The sequence below is a fragment of the Pipistrellus kuhlii genome, unplaced genomic scaffold (genome assembly GCF_014108245.1).
Source record: "Pipistrellus kuhlii isolate mPipKuh1 unplaced genomic scaffold, mPipKuh1.p scaffold_m20_p_3, whole genome shotgun sequence".
NCBI classification, from domain to species: domain Eukaryota; kingdom Metazoa; phylum Chordata; class Mammalia; order Chiroptera; family Vespertilionidae; genus Pipistrellus; species Pipistrellus kuhlii.
This window is the reverse complement of record NW_023425529.1, coordinates 88,436,453-88,463,871: the sequence shown is the minus strand read 5'-3', so window position 1 is coordinate 88,463,871 and position 27,419 is coordinate 88,436,453. Positions and strand designations below refer to the sequence as shown.

Below are 27,419 nucleotides of genomic sequence, written 5' to 3'. Positions count from 1 at the left end.
GAGTAGATTAAATACTGCATAATAAAATATTAATGTCATCTGAAATTAATATTGAATATCAACTGTAATTGAAAGATAAAAATAAAAAATATTAATGGAATGAAAGTTCATAGATTATTCATAGCCCCAAATTAGAAACAATCCAAATATCATCAACTGATTAATGGGTAAACAAAAGTTCATATATCCATGTAATGGAATATTAGTCAGCTAAAAACAAGAATGAATTACTGATTCATGCTCTGACTTCAAAAGCATCATGTTAAGTGAGAGAAACAAATACAAAAGGCCACACATTATATAATACAATTTATATGAAACATTCAGGATAGGAAAATCCAACTGGAAGCAAAACTGTGGTAGTCAGGGGATGGGAGAAGTGGGGAGTGGGGAATGCCTGCTAATGGGTACTGCTTTCTTTTGGGAGTGATGAAAATTGTCTGGAGTTAGTGATGACAGTTGCACAATCTTGTACCACTGAACCATACACTTTCTTTTTTTTTTCTTTTTTTAATTTTTTTAAATATATTTTATTGATTTTGTACAGAGAGGAAGGGAGAGAGACAGAGAGCTAGAAACGTCGATGAGAGAGAAACAACGACCAGCTGCCTCCTGCACACCCCCTACCGGGGATGTGCCCGCAACCAATGTACATGCCCTTGACTGGAATCGAACCTGGGACCTTTCAGTCCGCAGACCTATGCTCTACCACTGAGCCAAACCGGCTTCGGCTGAACCATATACTTTCAAAGAGCAAATTTTATGCTATGTGAATTATAGCTCAACTAATAACAAGACTCAATAAAGTTACTTTATAGGCTCACTTGAACATGGGGGCATTTGGTTGCCATTTTATCAAAGTACCAATGTCAAAATACTTGCACTAGAATGTCCTATGTCCCTTTAAAATATATTTTCTGATATTAAGATCCTTGGAGTCAAGGAGAATAAATGCTCTGATACGTGGCTGCTCTAAGTGTGTTACCATTAATCTTCACAATACTCTATCGTATGGACTTAATTGCCATTTTACAGAAAAGGAAACTGAGGCTCAGAGAACTAGGTCATACTACACATGAGCCAAGATTTGAACTCAGTTCATTCTATTCTTCCGGCAACATTAGGAAAGTGAGAAGGCAATGAAGTACACGCATTGGCAGATGCAAGCAGAGATCTGGCAGAGGGGGCTGCCACAGAGTTGATGGAAGGGAAGTTTCAGGAAGAAAGGAGTGATCAGAAATATCAAATGACATGAAGATAAGATAAAGAAACAGGACATGTCCGTGTAACTCATGGCCTTTGCAGAAGCAGGGTCAGTGGGATTGTGGGAGCAGCAGTGGGTGGAGGGTCATTTTAAGCAAAGGGACAGAGACAGGGAGCATGAGCTCCTATTTCCCAAACCTGGCTACAAAGGTGGGGAGAAAGATGTGTTAGAAATATGTCAGGGGGAGCTTGTTGTGCTGGCTTGTTCTGTTTTGATGATGATATTAATGACAGAAGATACAGCCACTGTCGTCAATGAACTTATAGATCAACAGGGGAGGGAATTTCTCCTCAAACTGACCACCCAGAAAACACTCCTGAGCCAGATGACTGACGCAGGCCTTTGGTATTCTGTAATCTGAAGGAGGGAGTGTCATCCTCAGAAATGGATGAAGAAAACAAGGAGGGTATCCTGGGAACAAAACCTTCCCTCCGGGTCTCTCCACTACGGTTATGTGGCATTTACAGGTTATCATTTGCCCAGGCTAGCTTGAAATTCACCAATATTATCTGGACTCCAATATTTCTGCCACCTCGTGTATATACTCTGCTGCTATGAACTGAATGTTCATGTCCCAATAAATTCATATGATAAGCCCCTAATCCCCAGAGTGGTGGTGTTTGGAGTTGGGGCCTTTGGGAAGAATGGAGTAATGAGAGTGGAGTTTTCACTAATGGACTTAGTGCCCTTATAAGAAGTGGCATAAGAGATAATCTCTCTCCCTCACATGAGGACACAGCAAACAGGCATCTATCTGCAAACTAGGAGGGTGTTCTTCCCAGGAACCACATCAACTGCTACCTTGATCTTGGATTTCCAGCCTCCAGAAGTATGAGAAATAACTTTCTGCTGGTTAAGCATACCAGTGTGATATTTGTTATAGCAGCCTGAGATGAGATCCCAGCATGTCCTTGAGTGCGAGTGGGATCTGTGGCTATGATGAGATGCTGATAACGTGATTATGCTACATTATACAGCCATGCATTATTTAACAACAGGAATATGTTCTGAGGAATGTGATTTTCTTGCGAGAACATCATAGAGTGCATTTACACAAACCTAGATGGGCTAGCCTACTGCAAACCTAGTCTCTATGGCACAGTCCATTGCTCCTGGCTACAAACATGGACAGCATATTGCTGTACTCAGCGCCGTCGGCAATTGTAACACAAGGTAGGTATTTGCGCATCTAAATATAACTAAACATAGAAAAGGTACAGTAAAAATATGGCATACAATTTCTTTATACAACTGGTCTTTATACAGAAGGTCTATTACACCAGCATCACTATGAACATATGAGTGATGCATTGTGCTATGATGGTACCACAGCTATGAATTCACTGGGCGATAGGAATTTTTCAACTCTGTGGGGAAGCACAGGACTTGGTTGGAATGCCTGTAAACAAGGATTCTCTGAAAGCCAGAGGCTTCTGAGGGGACCTTATGGAAGATGGCAGCCCCTACCTTGACTTTTTCAAACAAGTCTGATTCCCCAGGGTGTTTTGTTAGAATCTCTGTTTAGTCTTTAAAGATTTGACCTTGTAGAAGCATATGCTTTCTCAAGGAAACTTACCCTGCTGATTGTATCTAGAGGTTAATTTTAGTTCAAGCTGTTGTGACAATAAAAGCCTAAGACGGCAGGAGAATAGAACTGCTTTTTACTTCTAAAGCAAACTAGTCCCTTAGCTTCTCTTTCACAGAAATTTGTGTCAGAGTAATCTGTCCATCTCTCGCTCAGGATCTGCTGGTCAGCCCTGGCAGCCGGTGCCCCATGAGGAGGCCAGGACACAATAAAACGCGGCAGAATCCTCAGAAATAGAGGAAGAAAACAAAAGTAACTGCAATAAGTTATTGGAGCCCGCTTGGGACTTCAAATTTGAGGGAATTCTTTCTCAGCTAAGGTTTCATAATGGGACAATAGTTGTCCACAGAACAGCATCAATTTAGCACAGAGCTGAAACAGTTATTAAAAGCATGTGGTGCCTCTGTTACAGAAGTACAACTAAAAATCTTATTAAAATTATGATTTATAATCCTTGGTTCCCTAATGCTGGAACACTAGACCTTAATTTCTGGGAACAAGTGGGCAGGCATTTAAAGAGAAATCAGGCCCAGGGAAAACAAGTGCCCTTATCATCACTAATTATGTGGACTCTTGTTCAAGCTACATTATGCCCACTTTATATGACGATCAAACCCTACAGAGCCACAGGAGGACTTACCACCGCCACTCCTCCTGAAGCAGAGCCTGTAGAGCCTGTAACACCTAAAGCTCCGCCGCTGGAGGAAATATTTTCTGATCCTCCGCCTCCGGTGCGGGAAGGCTCATCAACTAGAAGGAGATCCTCAGTTATGGGGTCCTGTGCCAGGCAAGCCATGTTAGGAGAGCTTTTAGCTTGCCCAGTTATCAAGATCAACAAGGTAGTAGAATTTATGAGCCACTCTCTTTTAATACCTTTAAAGAAATAGGGAAAAGTCTTAGAGAAAAGGAGGCTAACCGTCGATTTACTAAAGGACGCCTTAATGCCATGTCTGAAAATTATCACATGACTCCTTGGGACTGACAGATTTTGGCCAAGACAACTTTAGACACCAGTCAACATTTACTATGGAGAGCAGAATATAATGAGATCTGTGTCCAGGCTGTTCATGGGTGTTCACTAGCCACCCACACCAGAGTCCTCTGGGCCATACCTAGCTGTAACTCCCGGGGACTAAAAAACAGCTTCTGAAAGATCCATGGAAAGGACTCTGGTTTATTAGGTCTTGTCTGTAGGTTGTGCACGCCTATTAACTAATGTTGTTCATAGAGTGTCTCTATTAATTGTTATTGTGTATCTTTGTTGTTTAGTTTTATTGGTTTAAACTTAGATAGGGCACATTTCACTTTACTAGGGGCCCCAGCCACTTGTAACAGGCTGAGCTCATAATAGGGATTACAGGAACTTCCCAACAGCTGCCGAGAATTCATCAGTAAGGATATAGAATACTCGAACAATGCTATCAGCCACTTGATCTAGGGTATATGTGGAATCCTCCACAAGGAACAGAAGTTTACACATTCTTTTTAAATACATATGGAATATTTATTAAGACAGACCTTGTTGTTGGTCATAAAGTAAGTCTCAATAAATTTAGAAGGACTGAAGTCATTCAAAGTATGTTTCCAACCACAACAAAATTAGAAATAAAATCAGATCTCCTTCTGCAAACAAAGAAAAAAATTCATGTCCTACCTCACTCTATATATAAAAATGAACTCTAATGGACCAAAGACTTAAATATAAAACCTGTAATTCTCAATTTTTTAGAAGAAAGGGTAGGAGATAATCTTGTGACTTTTGGTTATGTGAAGAGTTTTTAGATAACACCAAAACACGGTCTAGGAAAAAAAAAAATTATAAATGAGATTTCATGATAATTAAGAACATCTAATTTTCAAAAAGTATTGTTAAGCCAAAACCGGTTTGGCTCAGTGGATAGAGCATCGGCCTGCATACTGAAAGGTCCCAGGTTCAATTCCAGTCAAGGGTATGTACCTTGGTTGTGGGCACATCCCCAGTTAAGGGTGTGCAAGAAGCAGCTGATCAATATTTCTCTTTCATCGATATTTCTAACTCTCTATCCCTCTCTCTTTCTCTCTCTATGAAAAATCAATAAAATATATTAAAAAAAAGTATTGTTAGAATGCAAAACAAATCACAGATTGTGAAGGGAAATTGCAAATCACATAGCTGAAAAAGTAGAATACAGAATATATAAAAACTTAAAATTTAATAAGACAAAAAATAAAATGGCAAAAGGTTTGAATAAAAATTTTATCAAAGTGTATACACAGATGTCAAATAAACAAAAAAAGATGATCAATACCATAACATAATTGATTATTGAGGAAATACAAATTAAAGCCACAACAATATTCCACTGTGTCACTGTGCTTAGTTACCATGTCTTTAATTGAAAAGCTTGACCATTCCAAGTGTTGGCAAGGATGTCGAGAACCTGGGCTTTCACCACTATTAATGGGAGCATAGAATGGTAAATAATTTTGGTAAACAGTTTAGAAAACTTTTTAACATTTTAAGGAAAGAGAAACACGGAGCTGTCATCTAACTCAGGCATTCAACTTCCAGGTGTTTACCAAGAAAAAATGAAAGCAAGTAGCATGTCAAGACATGTACAAATGTGCACAGCGGCTTTTTTAAGTTCGTCCAGAGGTAATGGATTTCAAAATAACCATGCTGAGTAAAAGAAGCCAGATAAAGGTAGACTAGATATTATGTGACCCCCCACCCTTTTTTTTTTTTAATAAAACTTTAGAAAATGGGAACTAAGCTGTAGTGTCAGGCGGGACGGGTGGGGTGCAGAGGAGCAGGTGGGTAGGACTACAAAGAGCCCTAGAACGCTTTAGGGATGGAATCTGTCTGCTCTCATAACAGAGGCGAGGGCTTCACAGCTATACACCCCTGTCAAAACTTACCAAATTATTCACTTTAAACACGTGTAGTTTAATATTTATTAATTATATCACGATAGAGATGTTTTGAAACTATATCACCACAAGCTTTCTTCTGTTTAGTATTTCTTGGTATAAATATTTCAGTAATTTTATTTTAAACATTTTAGTATTCTTATATTTTAAGTGTGTACTTTGTGAACATTTGAAAGCTAGGTTTTACTGAATACAATATGCACTTAATACGTACTTACTGACTATTCAATAACAAGTCCAATATGGTAATCTCAATCTTTGATTTAGTCTAGAGTTTTGTTCATGCATATTCATTATGAAAATTTTTAGTTTATTTCTAATATTTTATTCTTTTGATTTCTCTCATGTCCCTCCTCCCTTTCTTCCTCCCCCTTTTTCCTCTACCTGTTTTTTCTTTTTTTTTCCATTTTGCCTTCATTTGCATTGATTGAAAATACTTTGACCCCTCATTGCAACTTTTCCCACTCTTTTAGAATTATATACTCTATTTTATTGGTTATCTTGGAAATTTTAATATACATATTTTAACATAAAGCCTAAAAGTACACAATACCTTTACTTCCCCTAGAATATAAGGACCTTACACATGGTGGCTTATTTGTATGTGTATGTGTAATAATTTCACTTTTATTCTCCTAAGTAGACAAAAGTCCTATGGTATTTTATATTTCTTTCTTTTAAAATATATCTTTATTGAATTCAGAGAGGAAGGGAGAAGGAGAAAATGATAGAAACATCAGTAATGAAAGAGAATCAATGATAGGTTGCCTCCTGCACGCTACCTATTGGGGATTAAGTATGCAACCCTGACTGGGAATCTAACTGGTTACCTCTTGGTTCCTGGCTCCATACCATGCTGGTCATGCCTTATAGCATTTTAAATGAAATTTTCAGATGACAGGGGTAGCATGGAATCCAGCTCTCAAATTTTGGCAGGGCAGATATGGGGCAAGAAATTCCCAAGGGTGGGCCGGTTCCTCTCCCCACCTTCTCAAGAGCCAAAGCTGCAATGGGCCAGGCTCCTCCTGCAGGATGAGCTTTCTTTTTCTTCTTAACTCAACCAGGGGGATGCTGCCCTTTACAACTTTCAGATTTACCCAGGTCCTCCATCTGATCTCCCACCCTCTCTTGTGGCTTTGACTTATTTCCTATACTTTTTTTTATTCCTCACCTGAGGACATGTTTTTATTAATTTGGAGAAAGAGAGAGAGGGAGAAAGAGGGAGAAAGGGAGGGAGGGAGGGAGGGAGGGAGGGAGGGAGGGAGGGAGGGAGGGAGAGAGAGAGAGAGAGAGAGAGAGAGAGAGAGAGAGAGAGAGAGAGAGAGAGAAACATCAATGTGAGAAATATTGATTAGTTGCCTCTTGCATGTGCCCTGACCAGGAACTGAATGTGCAACCCAGGCATATGCCCTCACTGGGAATTGAACCTACAATCTTTTGGTGCATGGGACCATGCTCCAACTAACTGAGCTACCTGGCCAGGGCTCTACACATTTTTAATTAATGAGAAATATTAATATGTTTTCTATTCTCCAAGCTTTCTGATTAATAGTGCAGTGACTAAGAATGTAGTTTTGGAATTTTGAGTATTTGGGATTCAAATCAAGACTCTACTACTTATTTCCTGTGGCTTTGGGCAAATTAATAAAAATCTATGTACCTTGATTTTCTTACATACAAAGGGAGGGGCAGTGATAGCACCTGCCTTACAGGTTATTGTTGCACTAAATACATTTATACAGTTAAAGAGCTTAGGACAGTCCCTGGAATACGGTAAGAACTCAGGCATGAGCTGTTGATATTGCTACTATTTTTGTGCTTGAAGAAAATGTTCTAAGGTTACATTGCATTCTATTACACAAAAGAGTTAATGCCTTATGATATGAGACATGGATTTCCATAATAAATAATTTTCAACTTTCAAGTGACGTTAGGTAGCTTATTTGTGTCTGATTATAAAGAAATGGCTTCCTCGTTGACAAAATAACAAGTACTTTATATGCATTGTTGTTCTGTTTTTCTTCCTTTTAAAAATTATCATCTCTTATGGTTAGAGTTTCAAAGTCTGTTTTTCAATTATAAATTATTTCTACATGCTGTTGGATCAGCACACAGAGAAGCTTCTACCACTTAAACGTAGCATGATAACACTTTGTTTTTTTTTAAGAGAAAATGATGCCATCAGCTGGTTCATTTCATTGAGAGTCAGAACACATCAGTGTATGTATGCCAGCCCCCAGAACAATCCTGCATATCACACGTGCTAGCATTGCTCCATTAATAACACTTGAACAAATAAATTTCAAGTTCAAATTTTCTCCCCAATAACACAGTTCACAGTTCCCGATTACCTGGTGAATGGAGCTTGGTGGTTGAAGCTGCTGCTCTCTTAGGAGATGAAACAGCAGGTTTATTAGCATCTTGGTCTTTTTGTAGTTCTTTCTTTGTTCCTATATATAGTTTAAAAAAATAGAAAGAAACAGAAAGAAAGCAAATTAATTACACAAGCCATTTAGTAACTGTGGAACACTAACACAAGCCGTTTGTGGAAAGGGATGTTTAACAAAAGGCAAACAGAGCAAAGTCCTATTTCAATGATTTGCTGCTCTGGTCAGACCCCCTGTGCTTCAGGGACAACACACAGCAAAGGGAATTCAGCTGGAGGGGTCAGGGGACTAAGCACACTGCTGCCTCTGATTTGATGAGAAAATCCCTATCTTGGGAGGTTGCGGCACCCCAATGACCCTGTTGAAGTATGTGGGAATTAATATTGTCCTGTCCTTAGCCACCAACATGACCTGCCTGCCTCTTTCTGTAGAAACTAATTTTCAGAAGACTGAGAAGGAAGCTGTCGCTGAACTAAGTACTGATGGCTTCAGCATCATCGAGGACCCAGCCATGGGGGCCGTGGCCTGCCTCTAATTAATTTCCATGCAGCTGGTCCGCACAGGTGACCTGCGAAGCCTCTCTGCTGCAGCTGAGCCTTTGTGGAATCAGAGCTAGTCCCAGCAGAATGGGGTGTGGTGATATCTCAACAGCAAGTGGCATCTAAGAACAGCTCCTCAAATCATGTCCGGGGCACATGGAGCCTTTCTCCCTGTGTGCCAGGCATGGACACTCACCTTCACCAGAAAGTCAAAGAACAATGGATGGAAAATTAGAGAAATAACACAGACCTGGATGGACCTAGAACTGCCTATACTTTAGCAGAGTTCATTATGTCATTTCAAAACCAAACCTTGGTGATGGCTCCTTAGATGCTGAGCACAAACCTCCAACTTCCCCCCAGGCTCTACAGGTAACCACTGCAGGCAATCTGGTGATTATTCTTCCAGATCTTTTTCTAGGTATTTATAAATATATCCACACATATACAAACACAGTTATTAATTAACTAAATGAATCACATACTGCAATTTCTTTTTACCTACCACAATTTTTAAGGATCTTTTTCAAATCATTTATTTATGGGTCTTTTAAAAATGTCACATTGCATTAATGGGCAAAGATGTACCATAATTCATTTACCTATCTCTCTTCGCTGAAAATTTAGATCACTAGCAAGTTTTGGCTATTAAGGTGGCTAAATGTGCTATAATAAAGATTATTCTACCTGTTTCTTTGCACACTCCTACTGGTGTCTTTCCAGGACAAATGCATAGCAGGGCCTTTGCTCATTTACAAAATTGCGAGATGCAGTCTACTGTCCTCTGAAGGAGCTAATCCACATGCCCAACCAAGAGAGCATGAGAGAAGCTCTTTCCCTACTGACAGTAAAGTCTCAGCACTTAACTTTTGCCAGATACTTAAAGTATCTTCATATCAGTCATGTGCATTTTCTTATTTGAAAATTGTCTAATTAAACCTTTTGCCCATTTTTCTTATATTTTCCATACTTTCACTTTCAAAAACTTATTTATAGTATCTTTTACTGGACTGTTGTTTTCTGCAGTTTTAATGTGTTCAAATATGTTAATTTTCCCTGTCCAGTTTTTAGAGCACTATTAAAAGTTATTTGTATGTCTGTGTGCATGCAAGGTTGTGTGTGTGTGTGTGTGTGTGTGTGTGTGTGTGAGAGAGAGAGAGAGAGAGAGAGGGAGGGAGGGAGAGAGAGGGAGAAGGAGAGGGAGAGGAAGGAGAGGGAGAAGGAGAGGGAGAGGAGCTTAGGCAGGGATAATTTATGGTGTTTGGGGAAGGAGGCAGGTATTTGGATCCTATCTCCTTCTCTCTTGTTCTTCTCTGGCCTGACTGGGGCACTGCCTCCCTCACACCATTGCATCTGCCTCAGCCCCTCTCCATCCTAATCCACCTGCCTTCAGCTTTTCCATCACAGACCTGTCTTCATCTCTTCTGTTTTAATGCCTTTGGAGACTTTGTTTTAGTCTTGTTGGTTTGAATCTTCTAAGGCTTGAATTCTCTTTCATAGCCCCCCATTTTTCTTCCCACTCTCAATATGCTTTGTGGCATGTAGTAACATATTGTCTTTCACATCTCAGTAATGGCGCCATCCACTCACTGTGCTCAGGTTAGAAATGCCAGGAGTTACCTTGATTGGTTTCTTTGCTTCTTGCCTCCACTCAGCCTGTCAGCAAAGGTGATGGCTGATTTTATATGTCAACATGACTGTGTGATGGGGTGCCCAGATATTTGGTCAAATGTTATTTGGGATGTACTTGTGTTCTGGGTGTTTCTAAATGAGAGTAACATCTGAATCTGTGTGAGTGTGCCGCAGCAGTCTGCTGAAGGCCCGAATAGAACAAAAGGCTAACAGGGAAGGATCTTCGCCAGCCTGGTTGGCTGAGCAGGACATCAGGCTTCTTCTGCTTTGGACTTTAACTTACCCCATTGGCGGTCCCAGGTCCCAGATTGTTGCCTGGAGACTTTGGGATTTCTCAGCATCCATAATCACATGTATATTTAGTAAATATATAATATATAAATTCTGTAAAGAATACATATTTCACAAGATATGTGATCAGAGCTGGGGCCCTGCCAGCAGGCAAGGGGATCCCAAGGCAGGTGCTGGACGTGGAGGCCACGGGAGCATAGGCTGCCAAGGAGACAGAACTGAACCTCACATCACCCTGTTTGGCCCCAGAGGATGGCTAGTTAGCCAGAGATGGGTAAGATTCCTCAGGGAAGGAACAACCTGAGACAGGCACAGTCAAAGAGTGGCCATCAGGAGAGAATTTGGGGGTCAAAAGAAGTGGGGCACAGACCTTAACCCCCCCCCCCCCCCGCAACTTTGCAGAGGTCTGAACCCTCACCCCTGCTGAGGGAGGTCTCCTGCTCCCGTGCCTGTTTAGCTTCCCATGCCCAGCTCAAATTGGGACCTGGGTAATAGACAGAGACTTGGCTGACACCCCTCTCTGCAGAACCCAACCCCAGCTCAATCCTGCTGTCACTCTCCTCTGAGCACATGACACAGATGGGGTAACTGCAGCCATGTCAGTTCTATTTTTCTCTTCATCTTTTGCATTCCTTAAAAAAAAATAATCTTAAAAAAGCCACACCCAAAGTTCCGCCTCTGTACCTTTCTAGATCATTCTGTAAAAGGCTTTAAATAAAAACAGAATCTTGCCCCAACCTCCATATGCCCATTTCATACTCATCATTTTAACCATTTTAAGTGTTTTTTTCCTAGTATCTAACTCCATATATCAAAGTAACATATGTTTATACTGTTATTTCTTGATATTACATTTTAGACCTATTTTAATAACTTCCTATTATGAAAAATAACAATTTAGCTCTCTGTAGGCTCCCTCATCAGTACAGTTGTACCATAATTTTTGGTTAAGTAAAAATTCATTGTTCAACTTGTTACAAATACATAAATACTAGAGGCCTGGTGCACGAAATTCATGCATGGTGTGGGGGAGTGGTCCCTCAGCCTGGCCTGTACCCTCTCCAATGTCGGACCTCTCAGGAATGTCTGATTGCTTCTTGCAATCTGGGACTGCTGGCTCCTAACCACCTCTGCCTACCTGTCTGATTGCCCCTAACTTAAGGTGACCAGACATCCCGCTTTTGGCGGGACAGTCCCAATTTTTAACAATTTGTCCTGCATCCCGCTGCATTTTAAAAAAAGTCCTGATTTTTGGAAAGATTCCAAAAGATTCTTTCCAAAACTCGGAACTGTTTTAAAACTCCTCAAGACAAATTATTAAAAATCGGGACTATCCCACCAAAAGCGGGATGTCTGGTCACCTTACCCTAACTGCTCCCCTAACAGCCTTATCGCCCCTAATTGCCTCTGCCTTACCCCGCACCAGGACCCAGGATTCCCTCCTCTGGCCAGCCGCAGGTACCTAGGACCCGGGCTTTCCTCCCTCTGACCAGCTGCAGGCACCCAGAACCTGGGCCAGCTTCTCAGGGGCCACCACAGCCGCAGGGGACCATGGGTAGGTGGCTTGGCCTGGGCTGCAGCTGCAGGGGCCTGGGACTATGGGGCTTGTGGCTTGTTCCTCTCCTGGGCCACAGGCCCAGCTGCTGGTGCCTAGGACCATTGGGTGGGCGGCTTGTCCCTCTCCAGGGCTGCAGGTGCAGGCACAGCTGCTGGTGCCTGGGACTGTGGGGCAGGTGGCTTGTCCCTTTCCAGGGTGGCAGCCTGGCTGGTCCCCATTCCTCTCTCCCCAGTCTTAGTGTGAGGGTATGACAACCATTTGCATATTAGCTCTTTATTATATGGGATTATTCACAACTGGGCAATTTCCTTACTTGTATGACTTTTTGTTTTCCCTGGACTTACTAGCTTCCTTGGTTTGTATTTGCTTAGTTTTCTATGTATATTTTGCTGATTCTCCTTAAAACTTTATCAGAGGACAGCTTTCTTCTCACAATATGCAAAAGGTTTTGTTTTGGTTTCCTGGAGCCCTCGATTCTCGACGGGACTGATCATCTCTAGGGCTGTTCAGAGCTGCCATTTGGAATGCCTGTTCATCAGCATTCTGAGAAACTCCTTTGCCTCTCTCCTCTGTCCCTTTTTGCTGGACCCCTCATGTCTTCCTCTTTCTTGGTCTGTTTCCTTCTTTTGGTAGAGCATGTTGTGGGATTTTTTGATTGTTTTGTTTTGTTTTTAGTTTACAGAGAAAGGTATATGAGAGGTAAATTATTGGAAATATTCCATGGCTGACATCTTGATACAATTGTTTGGCTTAATCTAGAACTTTAATGTGGCAATCATTTCCTTCAGATCTGTGCGGCATTTAGCTTTGCTCTTAGTTTCCAGAGTTGCTACTGAGATGTTCGATATCATTCTAAATGTCAGTCATTATATGTGATCTGTTTGCTCTCTTGGTATCTTTCTTTATCCTTAGTGTTGTGGAGTGTCATGCCAATGTGCCTTGGTGTGGGTCTTTTTTCATTTATGATACTGGGCACTTGGTAGGCTCTTTCAGTCTACAAACCTCATCCTATAGTTCTGGAAATTTCCTCAAATATATATCCAACCTATGTATTATGTCTCTTTTTGGATATCTCCTATGCACATGAAAGTCAATATACCTACGATTGAACTGCTTGTCACCTAGCAAAACTTTTTCAGTTCTGTCTTCCCTGACTCAATAAAGTGTGTCTTTTGCTCAAGCCAGAAATGTTGACTTCAGCCTTGTCTAATCCCTCTTTCTTGCTTCTCTACATGCAATAAAATGCTAAGTGTTGTGAAATATGCACCTTGCTTTTCTCTTAAATTTAGTCCATTTCTTTTTTGATAGTCATTGCAGCTTGTTCATGCAGACCAGAGTCACTGCTCTTGTGGAACTTTGCAGCAGCCTCCTGCTTCTTCTTTTCTCCAGCTAGCTCTGCCCCATCTCATCCTTCAGAACTCAACCTAGAGATCTCTGGATGCTGCTATTATGTTCTGTGGCCACGGCTTTATTACACTACTGGATGCCTGGTACATGAAATTTGTGCACGGGTAAGGATCCCTTCAGCTCAGCCTGCATCCTCTTCAATTTGGGACCCCTCAGGGATGTCTGACTGCCAGTTTAGGCCAATCCTGGGGATCCCGCTCACAATTCAGGACTGCTGGCTCCTAACTGCTCACTTCCCTGCCTGCCTAATTGCCCCTAACTGGCCCCCTTGCCAGCCTGATCACCTCTAACTACCTTTGCCAGCTGACCTGATCATCCCTAACTGCCCTCCTTACTGGCCTGGTTGCCCCCAACTGCTCCCCCCTCCCCCCTCAGCTGGCCTGATCACTCCTAACTGCCCCCCTGCTGACCTGGTCACCCCATGCAGCCTGCTGTTCAGTTGTTTTGTCATCCCTCACTAACCCCTGCTAGCCTTGTTGCCCTACACAGCCTGTTCAGTCATCTGTTTGGTTGTTTTGGATGTGAGGACCCCTGGCTCTTTATATATACAGATCAGCTGAATGCCTTTTATTTGTACAGATTCCCTATTAGACAACACAGCACATGAAAATTGCCCACTCAGATAATGTTAGTAGATCAATGAGGTGGTTATTATTACTAATAATGTTCTTCCTTGCTAGAAAATGAAATCAACCTTGCAAGGAGGTGAATTCCTGACATTTGGAAACCTTTTATTTTCTCATTTCTCCTCCAGTACCTCTCTCCTCACATAATAGGCATGTCCTAAGTGAGTAACGAGAAACTGTATTACACACTGCTGGCCACAAAACTAGTGAACTCCCAAAAATGATGGATTTGTAGAAAGGAAATAATCCAGTTCTCCAGGGGAATTGAGACACTGCATGATCTATGTCCTGAGCATTTGTAAATAAGTAAGTCATGGTGAGAAAAGTACTTTGTATTGATATATGTGAAACTATACAAATAGATATTGAAGTATTACTCACTGTGGTATATTTAGTTCAGTAAGATCCAATGAAAGAAATGGTCTGGATAATTTATCTCATCATTTATTCACATTAGTTCAAGAGCACAAAAAAACTATGCTTTTCATAACTAAGATTTTCCTAATATAAATAAAAACACACACAGTCTACTAAGTATTAAATGATTCCCATCATGTTAGTACCAGTAGTTTTACTCCAAAGACTATGTCATCCCTCTTATTTTCTGAACTATTCATTCTTTGAAAGCTTCTAAGCATCCATTTATTCATTTATTCATTCATTCACTCATTCATTTATTATATAGTTATGGAGTGGCTCCATTGTACTTGATATGGTATTAGCTGTTGTAGAATCCAAGGTGAAAAGACAAAATCCTTATCTGCAGAAATTCACCAATTAGTGGGATGTGTAAATAAACAATGACAAAATAGTGGAGCAGTCCAGAGGTCGGGATAAGGACTTCCCTCTAGGAACATGAAGACAGAGCCAGGTAGGGCTTCACAAAAGGTTATATTTGAGTTCAAATGTGAAATATTGCCAAGAAAAAGGCACAATAGCAGAGGGTCATGTGTAAAGATATAGTATATTCAGAAATAGGAGGTAGGTTATGAGATTGTATATTAGAAATAGTAGGTGGGTTATGAGATTGGAGGAGGGTTTTCGTCTTGAGTCCAGCCTACCTTAAACTCTAGCCTTCTATGATCTTGAACTTCATCAGACCAAGGAAAATTTCTTACTCAGTTTCCCTCTGACATATCTGAATTCCTCTGAAAATCCAATTAAAGGCTAAATAAGATTGATGTTCAATTTAATACTTATTATATTATTTATATAGTTTTTTTCTTGCTTTCTTTTTTATAAATGGGAAACTGCAATTGAGGTTGCCAATTAAGGGAAATGATGATTAATGAACAAATAGGAAGTAACCAAGAATGTAACCTGTTTTGGGCTGCTAACTCTTATAGTTCAAACTAAGGTATCTATCTAAGATGACAGGTCAAGAATCACTCATCAAATGGAAACACATATTTAAATGAGTCATTTCCTTATTTATAAAAAGGACATGTACTCATTGTAAAAAAGTGAGAAAATACTTTTTCTTCATTTCACCATATCCTCACCCAGCAATAACCACTATGAACCTATTAAAAATGTATTATTTCAACTCCTATTATGTATATTTATATTTTTCTTAATAAAGTATAATAATACAGTTTTAAACACTTTTATTGTAAAATATAATACTTTAAACTTATTTGTATAGTTTAGCAAATAATTATAAAGCAAATATTCATGAAATTATACCCAGGTGAAGAATAAGAACATTCAAGCTAATGAAGAATTAGAACAGTAATGGCCACTCCTGAAGCTTGTGTCTCAAGCTTCTTCTTTCCCATTCAAGGAAACCACTGGCACTATAATTTGGTCAATTCTTGCTTTTCTTCATAGTTTTGCTACTCTCAGGCACCTTTGAATAATTCCTGAAGTCTATTTGTAAACTTTATATCATTGAAATCATACCATGTGTATATTCTTGTCTTGAAATTTTTATGAAAAATTGTGTCTGTAATATCCATCTGTATTTGGGCAGCATGTAGCCCTAGTTCACTCTCATTGCCAACAGCGATCCACTGTATGCACGTCTTAATGTATCCATTATTCTCCACGAATGGAAGTGTGAATTACTTCCACTTCCAGTTTTTAGCAAATACAAGCAATGTTTCTTTGAACATACTTGTGCATATCTCCTAGTGAAAAGGTGGTGAAAGGCCACTGAGAGCATGGAGGAGGGTAGGCTGGAAGGGGTTAGACTCATTTCAGATAGGCAGGTTGGATGGTTATTGATTAGCAAAGTGTGGGGCCCAAAGTTGTTCTCAATAGAAACATGCAGAGGGTTTAAATATGTAATATATGAAAACTTTGCAGTAACCAAGAAAGGTGTCTGTCTTTTCCAGTTATCTTAGAAAATAGATGACTGGCATTAATCTCTTTCTGTTATGTTTGCATTTCTTGTACCCTTCTCCCCTATGATGAAATACAATGGTATTTCACCAATGTAAGACAGCCAATAGAATATAAAAGAAGTAGAGAAAGAAATGAAGTTTTCAATAGTGACATGTAATAAAAAGTTCCAGACTCATCGTGTTAAGAGATTGGGTTACATCATGGCAAAAATGTGTATAACAATGCATCAATATTGCAAAGTAGGCTGTTCTAAACACCAAAATGTCTGAAGTCACAATGGAAGCTCTAAAAGACTACTCATATTTAATGACTGCTGGACTAGCTCCCACGACTCTCCCAGGCTGACAGGCAGAGTGGGCAAAATACCAGGGCGTGACCTTTCCCATAAATGTGTGTACATATTCAGGAGGGAGGGTTTGGTTATGTGCCCTACTTTTGCAGAGCCACCATGGAATGAAAGGTTTCAGATCAGCCTGTAGATAGCTTGTGGCCCAGGGCCAGGGTAAGTCTGGCATTTTATGAATTCTCCTCTGGTATTCCGGGTGTGGATGTCCTAGATTGCTTCCCAAATTATCTAAAACATGACTATTTTTTCTGTTGTTTCTTTTGGTAAAAATTTTTGTTATTGAAAATATTACATATATTCTCCTTTTCCCCCATTGGTCCCTTCTTGCTGTTGTTTCAGTGAAAGAAAGTGAAAGGCAGAGCAAAGAAAGATAATTGTTTCTTTCCCCATACAGGGATCATTCTGCAGCATTTCAATTATAATTGCTAAATAGCACCCTAGGTTACAAAACTGGTAACAGAGAATGAGTTTTAAACTCAAGTGGCCTAAAAAAAATCAAACTATGTCAATGAGTTGCTTAAGGGACAAGCTTTGTGTAATGATTGTAACTCAGGTAGACTTATCAGTAAAACTGGAAACTGATGAAGTAACTGTGATTCTGCAATTTTTTCCATGCTGTCTGTCTTTTGACCACTTTACAGCCTGTAAGTTCACCCATAAAAGGATTGGAACATAAGAGGGGTACGTTTTCAAATTGACAAGGTATCTAATTGTTAGCAGCCTTAGACCAAGACTGCAAGTGGAGGGGGTCTTGGGAACCTGCACTGCTAATCAAGAGGGAATTTATGTTGCTTAAAATTATGGAATGCTGTCTCCACCATTATTGCTATATGGCAACTTCTACTGACCCTTCAGGTCTGCCTGTGTGTTTCTGCACACTATGCTGTTTCTACACAACATGCCTTTATTGTACACTCATTTCCCTTTCACAGCTCTTAGCATAACTGTAATTAACTAATTGAATATCCTATCTAATAAAAGAGAAACATGCAAATTGACCATACCTCTGCTACCCCCAACAAACCATGCCCACCAGCCAATCAGGAGCAAGTATGTAAATTAACCAAACCAAGATGGCAGTTAATTTGCATATGTAGGCACAAAGCAAAGACTGAAGACAGAGTAGAAGGAAGCCAAGTGCTGCAAAAGGGAGCAAAGCTGCAGAGAAGCAATCAGTGCAGTGGAGACAAGAGGGAAGAAAACAGGGTGGCAGAGAAGGGAGGGAGGCAGTTGTGGTGATGAAGAAGGGAGGGAAGCAGGCGGGTAGTGAAGAAGCCCACAGGAAACCCTATTCTTGCAAGAATCTTCCTGCAACAGGCCTCTAGTATAAGTATAAGCTCCTGTTTTACCATCAGCTCCATCCCTCATGCTTCCCCAGGCATTCAGCAGTGTTCAACTTAAAGAAGGTGCTCAGTAAACATGTGTTGAGTGAGTGGATACCCATCCAAATTTCACTCATCAGTGCCTGGGATGACTGAGAATGTCTGTGAGGTTACAGCTCATGATTCTCAGTGCTTCCTGGCCTGTGCGTGGGACTAGGTACCTCCCCACTGCTGGCCAGATAGAACAGCAAACAGGTACATGACTCTGAATGGTGAAATGCATGGCTCCACACATTCCATACACCAACTACAGTATATTTTCTGTCTTTGTGACTTCATGCAAAGGAATGGGTCTCAAAATGATTTCTTTAATTTTTCTCTCCCAAAGATTCTTCCTCACAAATTTACTCTCCTATTATCTTCTCTATCCCAATCTATTGCAGTTTCCCCTGTTGGCTTCACAATGACAAATAATTGAAGCTGTAACTGCATTTGAGACTCAACTTCAGGGAGAAACAGTTGATACTGCACAGTAACCCCAAACAACCTGATGCAACCTGACTGCTTCAAACATGCCTCCTGCAGGTCCCACTCCAGGGAGGTTTCTGGATGCTCCTGAATCAACATGGACTTCCACATTGTGAGGTGCCACGACTCATTCATTATCAGGAAAACAACACACTCTTAGAGCTATTAACATGGAAGGAGCTTGTGTTATATGCAAGGGTAAGAACCACACCCAAATCATCTAGACGCGACTACCCAGTGGTCATTAAAGCAGAATGTTTAAGGTCTGAAAGCTCTTCCTCAATTTCTTCATTTAAGATGTGCCCAGAACCCAGTTGCTGTGCCTCAGTGAACTGAGTGTCATCCCATGCACCAAGTCATTGGTTCGATTCCCAGTCAGGGCACATGCCCGAGTTGCAGGTGTGATCCCCAGTGTGGGGCGGGGCGTGCAGGAGTCCCATCAATGATTCCCTCTCATCATTCACATTTCTATCTCTTCTCCCTCTCCCTTCCTCTCTGAAATCCATAAAAATATATGATTAAATGTGCCCAGAAAGGAGAGATGATGCTTGGCCAGTCTGGAGGGAGGGCAGGGAGGATCTGTTAGAGCAGCTTTTTCTGGCCCATGTGCACATGAAAGTGCTCAATAAACACATGTTGATGATGTGGATGAAATGCTTCTATTTTAAATTAGAGTATGCCCCAAAATGCCAAAATTTGTGGAATTGAATGCAGAAATAAAACCCTGCTTTTAAAGTAGTAAAATTAATTTTTCTGTAGTCAGTAGCATAGCAGCCTCACTAGTCCCTGGGATTCTCTCCCCCCTCCCCCATAGAGAGGAACCAAAATAGTAAAACACAAGCTGTTCATTTTCTATATAACCACAGGAAATCCTTCTATACCTTAGGCCTTGTCAATATGACAGAATGAGAGGGCTTATTGACCAAGAAGTAATCTATCTTCAGATTACTGTTTTCATCTGAAAATATTTTCCTATTTGTTACAACAACTACAAACCAGTTTGAGGTAAAATCAACGATTCATGTAAAATGCATGGATCAATGCCCAGGAGAGTTTGTGCTTGATATGTGAACAACAGGAGAGCTCTTCATGAAAATTTGGATGGAAAACAAAGGGAAAAACAGTGAAAGACCAAGGCTAAGTTGCTAAAATTCTTGGGAACCTTCCATTTACATAGCCACGCAGAGAGTGTTTAATACATATTTTTACTATTAGCATTAAACCCACAATACTTTCCATTGCCATCATATTGGTGTCAGTGGGGCAATAATCACTATTAAATTACAGGAAGACAATATTTTCAGAGTGGGTCATATTTTATACCTCCAAACATGTTTAAACACAGCTCTCAACCTGTGTCTGAAAACCCAGGGAAGGGGGGACATGGACAGACTACAGAATTATTACAGGTGATCTGGGAAATCATATGTGAGGTCACCAGCATTTTCCTAGAAAGAAGAACTCAGACTCCAAGAAGTATTTCCAATGGTAGTTATTTCAATGACTGTAATTAGTTGGCCTCCCTCTGAGTAAGGGCACCTAAGCAGCAGTGTCAGCCACAGTTAGGTACATAGGTTTTAAGTCAGATGATGTGGATGAATGCCTGCTCTGCTTCATAGAAGCTATAAGACCCTGGGTAAGGGGTTTACTTAATTCCTCTAAACCCCACTTCCTCCAGAACTAAACAAGGTAGAGTACACCAATCCCTAAGCATATTGAGCGGTACACAGATAGTCCCCAGATGTTTATGGCCATTGACCACTCTGCTCTTCCACTGTGTGAATTACACATGAATATCTTTTACCCATTTTTCAAATTAAGTTGTATTTTTTCCTATTGATTTTAGGCATTCTTTCAATTGCATATATATTAATACTTTGTTGTAGCATTTTCTATCTGTTTATCATCCTTTTTACCTCCATAATGTCTTCTGTTGTCTTTTTATGTCTTTCACAAAAGTTTTAAATGTTTGTGTAGTTGAATCTATCATTTTAAAAAACGTTTCCAGGTTTCATGTCATGTTGAGAAAGGCATTTCCTATTCCAACATTTTAAACTAATTTCTAATTATTTCATTGTCAGAAAAGATATTTTAAAAACATACAATTAAAATTATTGTCTATTAGGTTGTTCACCACAATTTTTTTTAGTCAAAAGTTTAAAATCTTAACAATTTGTGCTAGAAAATAAATTTCTCTTTGGATAACTTGACAGGCTCTTCTTCCCCTGATTTCATTTCTTGGTTTGCTCTCGTGGTCAGGAAACTCCAAACCTAGGATTTTCTCTTTTGTGTTACTTGGATTTTTATTCCTGTACCTATGTATTTTATGATCCCTTTACTGCATGCTATCTTGGATCTTTTCTGAAATTAGAAAGTCATTAAATACAAAATAAATTAAGAAATAATTAAATAAATGAAAACAGACAGGGATAAAGTAAATAATAAAACCTATTTATTTTTAATTTAAGCTTTCTCAGGTCACTAGTTTCTCAATTCATCTTACTATAAATTCTTGGTCTGCTAGAATGAACTGGACTCCAGCGGGTAAGATTACAAATATCTTGCTCTCGCTCTAATTATTCATTTACAAATCCGTGCACCTTATTCTGAGCCCCTCTAGGGTAAGGGCAATTCTGATTATCCTCGAATCCAAGTCACCTGTGGCGTAAAGCGAGCACTAAGGTGTTCACTGAATAAACGAATCAGAAAGAAAGTATCTCACAAAAAAAGTATCTCACACCAGGAATCAAGTTTAAGGAGGCAGCCCCAGGACACCCAGGGTATGTCCTATTGTGGGCATATGTGGCACCTAAAATCCTGGATGACAGCAATGAGCAGATGACCCAAAGGTGCCAGAGTTTGCCACACGAGGCTGCAGTCACCAAGGGGAGGAAGCAAAGCCTCACAGTTCGGTTGGCACGACCCAAGTAATTAAAATAACTCAAACACCTCACAGTGCCCAGAAATTCAATTATTTGGGATTTAACTGTATCCTGCGTGCCTACCTTCTACTTTTTTAATTAGCTTGATGATGAACAAACTAGGTAATGTGGAAGCTGACTTCGTTTTAGAAACTAGATTTCATTTAAATTAAAAATTCAAACCACTGGCGTAGATGAAATGCTAAAATTCACTAATAAAATTTCTATTAACAATAATTTTGAAATACAAGGAAGCCTCAGGTGCTGGAGTTAGATTAAAAGAAACGTCCTAAAATCTTTAATATAGAGTTTCCTGCTTTGTTTTCCCAGTTCACACCTGATAACTCAATTCCACTTTCTCTGGGTTTTTCCATGGTGGTGTGGTCTCCTTATCTAAGGCAGCGGAACAAAACAAATTATTGTCCGGCCTTCACAGATCTTGCTCTACAGTGAACTGGGTCCAACATCCATTCTTTCTCCCTGTTAATGTGCCTTCCTAGGTGCTGAAGCTGGAAGGCTAAAAACACCCTTGGACTCTGCTGCAGGTGCACAGTCACCTGTGCATGAGGTAGGGGAGGAGCCAGCGGGGTGGGAGCCACACCTGGGTTGCTCTGGCAGTTTTTGCTGACAAACATCATTGCTTGTCCTATATTTGCATCAGCTGCGTTTCCTGTGTCCTGTCACCAGCTTCATAGGTGTGGAGGGGCAGGGCATGTTCTGGATCCAGCATATAAAGTGTGGGTCAGCCCTGCTGAGGTAGCTGTTGATCCCTGGATTCCAGCTTTGGTGACACAAGCATCCTGAGTCCCCGGAGAGGCAGCGGGTCCCCTTGGGGCTCTGGGACTCTCTCCTGGAGGCACAGCCCGGATCTTGCTCCCACAGCCCTTCCAATGATTTTGTCAGCTTCTGCTTCCCCAAGACAAATGCTGATCTGGCCTAAAATAGCTTGATTCTTGTTTATTTTACCATCAAAAGAGTTAGAGGCAGTTGTGATGACTTAAACATGAAAAATGAATGTGCCTTAAAAACAATGGTATTATAATTGGTATCATAATTATTACTAACTTTAAATGCCATTTAAAACTCACTTATATCATCCCATCTAAATAACTGATGTGCACAGAGACATTCCAAAGACATTTAATGCAGAAAGTCTTACCAGCAGGCGTGGCTGTGGATTTTGGTGCTGGAAGCAAACTCCTGCGGGGGGCAGTGCTGGAGGCAGCTGGAGGGGCAGCGCGGCTGGCTCCCTTGGGCGCATCTTTGGAAGGCAGGGCTGCTTTCAGGGCTGGCTGCTCTTCATTCCCAAAGACTGAACCTGCAGGAGGCAGATAGTGGGCTAATTATAACTTCATGAAAAATGGATGGGCCCCACTGCCATCTGCAGTTGCCAACCAATCCCACTTTGGAACTCGACCTCTCAGTGAGTAGCCCTGAGAAGCAATTTTCCGGGGCCAGCTGTGAAAAAAGTTCCCTTCAGACACCACATAAAAGCCTGCCATTTACATCTCCGGGGAAGGGGCTCCACAAAAGTCAAGAGCAGCCCCAGTCCAGAGACTTTACACAAATGCACACACAAGCCTCCCCCCTTCCCCCCACTCACACTTCTCCACACACACACACACATACACACACACACACACACACACACACACCTATATCTATAGCTATGTGGCTGTGTAACTATACATGATATGCGCTTATCTGGTAACTCTAACCCTTTCTTAGAAACCCATGTGAGGGGCTCAGGAGGAGTGAGAATAGGACTTAAACATGCTCCACTAGGCAGTTTATGCAGAGCTCCCTTGGACATAGCTAATTCCATCTTCAGAATAAGAGGCTTGGGATGAAAGGATACAGAGAATCTCTTTGAAACTCAAGAAACTTTTGCTTGAAAAGCTGAAGCCTCACCAAACTGAAAGGACACCGAATTAAAGCCTAGGTTATTTCCAAGACAGAAGACATTTATATATAATTTCTGTTTACTATTCAACACAGAAGCAGACTCTCTATAAGATGGTGTATTTGTGACTGACTGCTCTGACACTCCGAACATATGGCAAATTGGGGTATGTGTCAGGTCTAAATGCACAATGCAATTGTGGCCTAAACTCTTCTAGATTTTTCCAAACCTACAGACAGTGACACCAACATCTAGTTCCCTTTAAAGGAAAAATCTTCTAAATACACCTCTGCGTACAGCTGAGAGGCCTAATTTACTAAATTAAACAGAGAGTCTTAAGGTACTAAGATTACTGCTTGTTTGGGATAAAGCCATCCAGTCATAGGAACACGACCGTTTCCGTGGAAAATAAGCAATGACAGCTGAAAGAAGTATACAGAAAAGATTAACTTTTTTTGTTTTCATCATTTTAAAAGAATAGTCATCACATTCTATTTAGACAGAGCCTACATGAAAATAACGTTACTAAAATGGCTTTAATGTTCAAACCATCCAGGAATTGTATTAAACTACTTAGAGTAAGAATTTCAACCACCTTCCCCCTTCTGAAGACCTGAAAGTCTGTTTGAAAATGGGTGAAATCTGTTTTGTTTCTAAAGAAAAATGTATTTAGAAAGGAAAAATAAAGAACATGCCATTTCCTAACACAGAACCCACCAGATACCTCTTTTAAGACATTGTGCAAGGATTTAAAGAGCTCTAAACAGTGCTAGCAGAATGCCTTTGATCTATGTAAACAGAACAAATGAATTAAAACTCTACCCAAAGGATGTGCACTGAGCGGTGAATGTCAGATAAGAAAGCAAGCACATGTTTGACCCCCGTCAGGAAAAGGGGCACTGTCACCTGCAGAACAGTGAATGTTCTCTTCTGAATCAGAGCAGGCTCCCCAGTCCATCCTGGAGCCTGACATTCTTCGGGGGGTTGTAGGACACTTCAGATGGACCAGGAACTCAGCCATGAGTTCCCATGGAATTACATCATGTTTAGACCACTGCAGACAGTACTGCTAAAATAATCTATTCACCAAAACGTGTAGTAGAAGCTGAATTGAGCACAAAACCTTTCACATAGACTTTTAAAAAAAAAAATATTTTATTGATTTTGTACAGAGAGGAAGGGAGAGAGATACAGAGTTAGAAACATCGATGAGAGAGAGAGTCATCTATCAGCTGCCTCTTGCACACCCCCTACTGGGGATGTGCCCGCAACCAAGGTACATGCCCTTGACCGGAATCGAACCCGGGACCTTTCAGTCCCCAAGCCGACACTCTATCCATTGAGCCAAACCGGTTTCGGCTCATATAGACTTTTAACAAGCCATTAACATATCTCAAGAAGGGAATTGTTTTGTGTCATTTGTAAAGTTCAAATGTCTTTTTATCAAACCCTCTTGCCACCAGCATAATTCTCATACATGAAATTTATTATTCAATGAACATGTCCATTTTGAGATTTGGCAACTTCCAGGCTGGGAAAGAAATCTGTCTGAAGTATGAAGTGCTAAGAGAGTAAAATAAAATAACATAATAAAACTCTATTCCTGTACATTGTTATGGGACACAGCTGGCAATGAATGGTACCACTCTTTGAAGACCAGCTTAAGAGTGCCAGGAATTAAAAAAAACATTACTGTTAGAAAATGGCAAGTGAAAAGTACTTGAGAGACCTCGGGTCAAGATTTCAGAGTGGTAAACCTGTGCGCACCTCCTCCCCACCGACCACATCAGAATTAAGGGGGCATGAGGGGTGCGGAGAGAGACTGGACAAAAATCGAACACCTATGGATGAGGACAATGGTGGTGGTGGGGGGTAAAGGCATGAGGTGGGATGGGAACCAGGTGGAGAGGAACTATGGAGAGAAAAAAGAAGAACAACCGTAATAATCTGAACAATAAAAACTTATTAAAAAAAAAAAAAAGAATGGCAATGAGGACAAACACTAACCAAACCACAGGGAGATTCTTATGAGAATGGCTGGAGAAGCAAAGAAAAGCTGTTATTAATAGTATGAGGCACTACAGTCAAATTTAAAAAAAACACATTTCACAGATTTTGAATATGTACCCATGTCATAATTATGAAACTATTCTCTTCACTGATATTTTTAAACAACCCCAGGCAATCAAGCTGTATAATGTCCTGGCTGCATGATTGCCTAACTGATGCATATTTCATTGATTGATTTGGCAGCATTTATCACTTGGTAGCAAAATTTAGTTTAATTATTAACATTATCTAGGAATGTTTTATTTCTCATCTTCTGCATATTTTAGCTCAGGTGTTTGTTATACTTCTCACATTAAAGAGCTGAAGTCTTACCATTATAGCCGAGCTCTTTCCTTGTCACATGAAATATGCCAGCTTCAATACTAGGCAGGGGCCCAGGACAGAGAGGGTCTGCTGTCACATACTTGACTTACATTCCAGTGGGGGTGACATCCAGACCACAAACAGACATGGAGTCAAAGAAGTCATCACAAACTGTGATTAGTAAGAAAGAAACACAAGGGGCAGAGCTGAAGGAAAATCTCAAGGGTGAAAGAGAAAAACCTGCATTAGGTGGAATGGCTCAGGAAGATCTCTTGGAGGAGGTTACATTGAGTTAAACATTTCTCTCAGCTGCACACTGGCCTCTTGGCCTCCTTTATCCTTTCTTATTAATGCCATCATCAGTGTTCTATAAAATTAGAATTAAAGCATCTCTCTTGCACCTCTCACTAGTATCAATCAATGCAGTTAGTGTGGCTCCTTCTCCATAATGGACTTCAACAGCAATTCTTTATCCATCTCCCCGGAGACCTGGATCCTAATGAAAAGAGAAACCTGTGAAACAAGCATTTCACTACTCCCACTTCACCTAAAGCAAATGGTAACTTCTCGGTGGCCTAAGAATCCTTCTGAATGCAGCAGCCAGGAGTTCAGTAAGAGATTCCAGCCCTGGACCAGAGGACACATGCTCCTCTGTACTCAGCATCCTCATCAGTTGACAGGATACACTTCTATAGATGGAAGGCAGTCCCTGCTGGGAGGCCTCAGCTGTTGAGCTCTTCCAATTGGACAATATAGCAAGGTCTTAAGAGTAATAATACAAGTACCATATAGGAAAGTCATGGATACCACAGGCTCTGACCAAATTCAACATCAGATTGAAAAGTTATTAGTAATATTCTCTTTAAAAAGTTAAAAAAAAAAAACCTCTGATGAAATTCCTTATTATTTATGTATTTATCCTCTGTTATTAAATTAATCTACCATAATAATTAAATGAGAAAATGCAGATACAGCACTTTGCAAAATGCCCAGTGCTCAATAAATGTTAGTGGTCAACACCAGCACAAGTACCAGCATCAGCAGAAGCAGCTCTTTCATCAGCTGTCATGTCTGCAACCTCCTTTTCAGCCCCACACAAGTCCAAATGGCACCCACTTTGAGATCCTGTCCCCTTAAGACATCTTCAAGGCCACTTGATCATTGATAGGGACTGATGATTTCTGCAAATAGCCAGTACTGATGCTAACAGTCATCTCTGCCTTCACAAGGTCTTACTGATTCAAGTGGCAGTCTTCCAAGTGCCCCAGGCGTAGGCATCACTCCTCCAAATCCCATTCTTTGGACAATGATCACAGAAGAGAAGGAAATCTTTGTCCCCTTACTTTCTGTCTTGCTCCCTCCTGGGCACACTTCTCTTTGAGTCCATTCTAATATATAGCAAAGAGGGTCCTCATTCTTATTTGTACTCTGGGAATGGGGTGTAAGGACACAGGTGAACTGGTAAAATGAGAGTCATAGTC

The 27,419-nt window shown here is 40.6% G+C and overlaps 1 protein-coding gene across 4 annotated transcripts in view; it reads right to left on the bottom strand.

Moving 5' to 3' along the window:
* Positions 1-27,419, bottom strand: part of MTUS2 (microtubule associated scaffold protein 2) — a 467,760-nt gene that overhangs the window by 105,812 nt on the left and 334,529 nt on the right. For all 4 annotated transcript variants that reach the window (XM_045588480.1, XM_045588479.1, XM_045588478.1 and 1 more), the window contains exons 6-7: positions 22,822-22,980; positions 8,111-8,209 (exon numbers count right to left, since the gene is read on the bottom strand). In XM_045588480.1, coding sequence (XP_045444436.1) covers positions 8,111-8,209; positions 22,822-22,980 — 258 coding nt within the window. The remainder of the gene's footprint in view (positions 1-8,110; positions 8,210-22,821; positions 22,981-27,419) is intronic.